This window comes from Melozone crissalis, unplaced genomic scaffold (genome assembly GCF_028551555.1).
Source record: "Melozone crissalis strain CALT ecotype California unplaced genomic scaffold, PUWL_Pcris_2 ptg000042l_1, whole genome shotgun sequence".
Classification (NCBI taxonomy): Eukaryota; Metazoa; Chordata; class Aves; order Passeriformes; family Passerellidae; genus Melozone; species Melozone crissalis.
The window spans coordinates 42580264-42587556 of record NW_026535820.1 but is presented as its reverse complement, the minus strand read 5'-3'; the positions used below and the strand labels follow the sequence as shown (position 1 = coordinate 42587556).

General features: G+C 36.8%; 1 protein-coding gene across 1 annotated transcript; it reads left to right on the top strand.

Annotated features, from left to right (window-relative positions):
* Nucleotides 1-208: 208 nt before the first annotated feature.
* On the top strand, nt 209-5450 carry LOC128942700 (carboxymethylenebutenolidase homolog). Its single transcript, XM_054285321.1, has 5 exons — nt 209-414; nt 1012-1119; nt 2985-3127; nt 3502-3593; nt 5271-5450. Exons 1-5 carry the CDS (start codon nt 209-211, stop codon nt 5448-5450), a joined length of 729 nt encoding a protein of 242 aa, XP_054141296.1.
* Nucleotides 5451-7293: the final 1843 nt, after the last annotated feature.

The following is a 7293-nucleotide window of genomic DNA, read 5'->3' as shown; positions in this document are numbered from 1 at the left end:
TTAATAACATAATAGATGAAGAGGCATTCTTCACTGGAATGCTGCTTTTGCTTTTTTCTATTTTCTTCATACAAGGACGTCAATGTTATTTACAGAAGTTATTAAACTACTTTTGGAAGACCATATTTGTCTTTTTGTCCTAAGTGATTTTTATTAACAAATTATTTTTACATTCTTGCTATATTCTTCTTGTTTTTTAGGTTTTCAAATGGCTGATCCTTTTCTATATAATACTGGAGAAAGGTCTCACTATGGGTGCCTTGGCCATGAAGTACAAATTGACTACCTTAAGGCATATGTTTGCAGACCATCTTTTTCCACGGACAAAGCTGTGATTGTGGTCCATGATGTATTTGGATGGCAGTTCCCAGACATTAGATACATAGTCGATTTGATAGCAGGTCATGGATATATGTAAGCAAATTTCTTTCTTATCTTCCCCTTAAATGCACTGATAGACCACCAAGCCCAAAGCCAGGCATAGCATATGATGTTTCTAACAGACATAAGACAACCATACCACTTCAGCCTGAGCAAATAAAAAAGAAAACGGACAAAATATTTCCATGGAGCCACCAAAGATGCTAAAACTGACTCAGGAAAATGGCTAGCTGAGCACAAAGGCACAAGGAGTCTTGAAGCGCCTGTGCTTGTGCTTATGAAGCAACATGGGTGGTCCAAAGAGAAACAGTGGTATCTATTTTAATTTGTATTAGCTTTTCAGAACCAAACCTTTTGAACATTTGCTTTACCTTGTAACACATAGAATCAGGAGGTTTGTTTAATCCCTTTATGTTTGTATTAAGCGTGTCTAAGGAAATAATAAGGAAGCAATTTGTGTCTTTGTTGTCCATACAAAGACATATACTTTTAGCTAGCTGACTACCAGAATAGGACGAGTAAAACATGATTCAGACAGTGAACATGTAGATGTGTACTCTGTACTAGAAGATATTAAGAGACATTTAGACAGTTTTAATGAAAATTGACTGAATTCCATATCTCACACAGAACCATCTGCCCAGACTTCTTCAAGGGGACAAAACCCTGGACATCTACTGATCACTGGGCTGACTTTCCTGACTGGCTGAAAAATCATGATCCTACGAAAGTAGACAAGTAAGATACATATTTGTACTTGAACTTTAAGAAGCATCTAGCAAACAAGGAGAATTTATATGAAATGTTAGAAATGGCGCCTCACAGCAGGGCAAGCTAGTTGCACAACCACAGTTTCTTGTTCTGGGTGATTCTTCTGTGGTTCTGGGCACTGCCTTGTCTGAGATTTGAATAGGATCATCTGCTCTGCCCATCACTCTGCTTATTGTCCCCATCTTGTGTTCCTGAGCCCTTTTCTGACTATGTTACACTGGCCATGCAGGCTCACAGTGTTTCACAGGCTACAAAATACCCAGCACTCACCCACAAGTGCTGATTCTGCACTCAGTTCCTCAAGATAAAGAGGAAAATTCTTCTACAACTGCAGATGCTATCTGCCAGTTGTCACATGCCCATCTTGCTCTCTGCCTTGCAGATTATGACAGATACTGACGAGATTCTCCTGAGCAGCACTACATAAAAATTTGCTAAACTGACCAAAACCTAAGAAACATCTGATAAATTTGTTTTTTCAGTGTGAAATAGAGGGATCATTATCTGTATAACCTAACAGTGCCTGTAACAAGGCTTCCCTGAAACATGGGAGGCATTGCTGTTTCTTCAGCATCTCTCACCACAGCTCAAAACTTCAGGTGATAGTGAGGCAATGGTGACACCCTATTACTCAGCTACCATCCTGCAAGCCACAAGTATTCTTCTGACCCTGTCCAGATATTCAGCAGCCACAGTCTATCTTCAATGTCTCTCAGCAAAGATTTTGACCATATAACTCCAGAAACTGTGACCAAATGTTTTAAGACACAAATTACTAACAATTGTAAAAAATCCCCCTCCAAACAAGAGCAGATGTGTGGGCACTGTCTTAAAAAATTAAGATCTCAGGACATGCCTTTGCTGTCTTCTGAGGGATCACTTGTAGGTGAACATTCCAGTCCAGATCCATTGCTCTTTCAGAGAACATGGAACCCAACATATCCATGGCTTTCTTAGTTTCCTTTCAAACAAACCAAACCTGAGAGAGCATGGCCACAGGCCTAGGAGATAATGTCTTCCTCATGTCACTGTCATACTGGGTTTTCTTTGGTCAGCCTAACCAAACCTGAATGACCATACAACTCTACCTAATGTTCGAAAATGCAATTAATAGTTTATGAACTCTGCGTTTAAACTTAATTTAAAACTCTGTAGGCAATGAAGAAGATAAAATTATTGAGACCTCAGAAGTCAGCAATTTAAAAAAAAATTACTTGCTCTCACCTACAATAGTAAAAATATTTTTCATGTTTTTTTTCATTGCACCTCATGCAAAAGTTTTTTTTTAAACATTGTTGTTACTGACAATGTAATTCGAGTAAATGCTATTTTAGCATAACATTCTTGCATGTAGGCTTGGTAAGATATTTTACTATTAACTCATGTAACAGGAATGACAGGAAAAATCTTTATCTAAATAGGTGAACTCTGTAGAGATAGTACAGTGAAGCTTATCTATTCCTACAGTCCATAATGCAAGATGTTGTTCTACTTGCAGATATGTCTTGTCTTTAGTTGTCCTGTCCTAGACAAAGTGATTCAAATAAAAATTTACTAATTTTGAAAACAAAGGAGCAGGTGAAAATTCAGGTAAGTATTTAAGTGCCTACACCTGTGCTTCCCTAAACTTGGACCAGAGATGTTAACTCCCATTTAATAATAGAAGCCACTGCTCTAGCCTGAAATGTGCTTTTAAAAGTAAACTCTGTTTTAAACAATTGAGGGTGCAGCCACAGAAAAAATACAATGTATGTCTTTTAACTTACTTCTTAAATTGTCAAGTATTGGCTCTGCAATAGATTCCTTAGTTTACTTTTCTTTATATGTCTTAGGGAAGCTGATGTTGTCTTGAAGTATCTAAAGGAACAATGCGGTGCAAAGAAGATTGGTATCGTTGGGTTTTCCTGGGGTGGAATGGCAGTACATCACTTGATGCTGAAAAATCCTCAATTAGCCGCTGGGGTGTCCCTCTATGGTAGTGTAGAACACATGAAAACTTACTTGGGTTCACATGACTATGCATTGTTTGTAATTCTACTTATTGCTTTGTAACAATTTCTATAAATGCTCAACTCAAAGGTGAGTTGCAGATTTTAATTATGGTTATTTCAGCCATAAGCTATATTGGTACAAAAATATTAAGGATATTGTAAACAAAAAAAAAATTCATTCCTTGTTTTAGGAGAGCAGGGAAACATGCTTTCCAAATGCTTATTCTCCATAGCCAGTGTCCTCATCTAAGTAATGTACCTAATGAGTAAATTTAAATAGCAATGTTCTCTTTTAATTTGCCATTTATCTCACAGTAATGCTAACCTCACTAATGGACTGTTTCTCAAAACATTACAGGAATAGTTAGAGACTCTGAAGAAAGATACCGTTTACTAAATCCCACGTTTTTCATTTTTGGTGAGAAAGACCACACGATTTCTTTAGATCAGGTAAGCTGTTGTTCTGGAAAGACTTCTTTTCCCATAGCTCATTTATCCTACACAGAAATCCTTGTTAGAAACCATTTTCACATACAAAATATTAGGTTGGACAGTTCTGTTTATATTTCAACTTCCCCTCTATCTTGTTTAGGTTATTCAAATCTTCTTTTTTGAGATAAGAAATACAGTAAAGAACAGTCATCAGTCTCGGAGTGGCTAGATAAGCAGAGTGTGAAACTGGGCAGGGATATCCAAATTGGTATGAGCTAAGCATCTCAAAAACTTGTATGCTACAGCTATGGGTGAGAAATCAGGTAGCTAAACCACTGAATTTGGACAATGAATGGGGGAAAAAAAGTATTTTCAGCTTAGTAACTGAATTTTCTGATGACTAACTTTTTCTGATGACTGAGTTAGTCTCAAAGTATTTTCAGCTTAGTAACTGAATTTTCTGATGACTGAGTTAGTCTCATGACTAACTGCTTTTGTCACAGGAAGACAAAATGAACTGTGTCAAAAGAGTGGCCATGAACTTTAGCTGAGACAACAACAACTCTTAGACTCAAATGTTTTGAATCCTGGCTGCCATCTATGTTCTGATATAACTCCTACTGTAAGCATACGTGAGAGGCTGGATAAATATATGGGTAGGAAACTGGTGCCCTCTTCTGTGCATAAATTCTTTTTCTTCAGTGACAAGGATAACATACAAGCTCTAGCACAGCTTGTTTTTTAGGTAGGGTCTGACTGGAGAACTGGCAGTGTGCTCTGGGAATGCAGAAGTCATTCAACATTTACTTCTAACTGCATTAGTCAGCATATTTATCTGTACCTCATATGTGTCTCCTCTGCAGAGGAAAACAAATCCTTCACCCCCTGTCCTCGTTTTATGGCGAACGTGCCTTTCTCCCAGGGGCACACTTTTGGCAAATGCATTTTTTCTGTCATGTATTACACATTGAAACCACTCCCTTTTCTCCTGAAGCTTTCTTTCTGTGCAGACTGTATCAGTAAAAATTTCTGCATGAAACAAAAAACAACCCTCAAATATGTAGTTTTCTGTACTGAAAAAAAGGGCTTCATAAAAAAACCCAAACCAAAATGACAAAAAAAACCATGAAATAAATTACAATACTCTCTCTAATCTTCACAATGGATGGAAGTAAGCTTTTGGGGCAAAATAAGTGTTCATTCTTCTATTTTCTGACTTTTAGTGGAAATAAGCACAAACTGTGCCAGCAAATCTATATGGGTACATGAACACATTGTTAGTACTTTGTATGCATGCTAATCACCAAAATGTTATGCAATAGCAAAATTTGATGTTCAGTTAACAAAAGAAAAAAAAAACCCTCCATGTTTTCTTAAACTCTGTTACTAAACCTACCAAAATGTTTTGGACTGATGGTCACTAAGGTTTATGGTCCATGCTCTCTCAGGATCAGAGCTTCAAGTGTAGGTTACAAGCCTGAGTCTGAACAGAAACACACCCGTTCCTTTATGGCAATGAGATTTACCAAACCATCTTTGCTACAACTGTTGAGGTTCTTAGACTCACCCATACTTAAAAAAAAAAGTATCAGTCTTACACCAAAAGAGGCATTTTCTCTATGAGAAACTGCAAATTTGGCAGACTTAAAAAAACCCCATAATGTAATGGAAAAATACTTTTTTTTTTTTTTTCAGATCTTCCTATTGGAGGACAAGCTGAAACAGTATTGTAAAGTTCCATATAAAATTAAAGTTTATCCTGGGCAAGTTCATGGGTTTGCACAACTGAAGCCAGAAGATATGAAACCTGATGATAAACCTTATATTGAAGAAGCTAGAAGGGATATGATTGATTGGATCAAAATGTTCGTTTGACAATAGCAGAAAGAAATGGTAGGCTTCAAGATCAGTGATTGATTTAATTTGAGAGAAGAAAACAGTCAAGGGAAAATGATCTCATTTTGAAAGTTGACATAAACTAAAATAGGAACACTTTAATTTATATCTTTAAATTATTTTTGACAATATTTACAGAAGATTGCAAAATAAAAGTCAGACTAAAGGATGATTAGGCATTAAAAAGTCTTTTGAAGTTTTCTTGCTTTTTATTTGCTGCATTATTTTACATTATGACCTTGATACTCATGATAGTGCTTATCCATTTTTCATTGCTAGTAAGCATGACTTCATCATGACTTTACTTGAATAATTTCAGGCTTTATTTTGGTGTGACGTTTGGTGGTCATAGGTGTTCACATGGAAGTGCCCTGGGTTTGCAGACATTTTTTTGCAGACATTGCAGACATTTTCTTTCATTACCTACAAAGTATTTTTCTCAGCTCTAATAGGCAGAATTCCCCATGCATGAAACAAACATTTGGCTATACTATGGAGTTAGGAAGAAATGACGTTGTTAAGTGACACCCTCCAGGTATTCCCTTGGCACTATTCAGAAGGGTATTTCTGGTATTCCTTCATCAACATCAAGGAAAAACATAAACAGTCCCTCCTGTGGAAGCAACCTAGACACTAACACTGCAGAAACAGTGGGTTTTATGTCATGGTGAAATTGTGGTGATCGGGCACAGGGCTCATGCAATCCTGATTATATTTTTTGCTTCACATTATATCCTTGTTCCTCTCTTAAGTTCTTCCCCTTTATCACCCTCAAATCCTCCCAATAACATTATATATATATATATATATATATATATATATATATATATATATATATATATAAATAAAACATCCCCATATACACTCTGCCCTGGTGTGTTTTTTGAATTTCATTGCCTTGGTAATGACTTGGCAATTAGTGTTTACTCAGAGATTCTCTAAGGAACCCACTGCCCTTTTTATTTTCTACATCTGTCAGTATCTCACCCTGTCACCTCATTAATGTTGCCATAAGTTAAGGCTAGCTAGCTACATTAACATGACTTTCCCTTTGATATCAGGCAGTTTGGCAGTTTCACACATTGTTATCCTGTCGGTGTAACTATATGGTCACGGCATGCTGGCTGTCCACACACCTCCACACACCGACTATGTCAAACAATTCTTTCTTGATGAGCCTCCAAAAAGGGCTTTTTTATATACTCTGAGTTAGATGCATGGGAGAAATACCAACAAGATATTATTAAGAGGCCAAAATAATAAAAAACAACTTCACTGGCAGCTATAGAAAATCAGAGAACTTTGGCAAAAGGTTTAGAGCAGCATTCTATCAACATAAAACATCTCACAAAGTCTTATTCACTTGTCTATTCAACTTACCAAACTCCAAACCCATCTAATTTTAAATTATTCAAAACTCCAAGAAGAGGGAATTAGAAGAAGAAAGAGACAAAGACAGAAAAGATATAGAAAAGAACAAGTATAGCTACCATTTCTAATTCCAGCAGTGTCCAGTCCCTCACAGTTGCATGCCCAGCTGAATTAATGCATTTAAATATTTTAGAGTCCTTATTCAATATGTCAGTAGTTGGTCCTGTTTAATTACAGGAAAGGTGCCATTTCTGTGTGTGAGGTCCTGATTTTGATAATTATTCTTTCTGATATGAGCAGGAGCTCCTCTAGCACTCTGTTGCTTGCAAAAGAGCTGACATTGCAGTACCCTTTCTTGTGCCTTCTGTTATCCAGACACCCAGACACAGTCTGATCCACATGCAATCATCTTGTGTGGGTGTGTAAAGAAATATCACTACTGTGCCATAAG

Excerpts from the sequence above, each read along its gene's own strand:
- LOC128942700 (XM_054285321.1), top strand. The coding sequence starts at position 209 with ATGGCTGATCCTTTTCTATATAATACTGGAGAAAGGTCTCACTATGGG. Across the intron at positions 1,120-2,984 it reads GATCCTACGAAAGTAGACAA|GGAAGCTGATGTTGTCTTGA; the intron begins GTAAGATACATA and ends TATATGTCTTAG. Across the intron at positions 3,594-5,270 it reads ACACGATTTCTTTAGATCAG|ATCTTCCTATTGGAGGACAA; the intron begins GTAAGCTGTTGT and ends TTTTTTTTTCAG.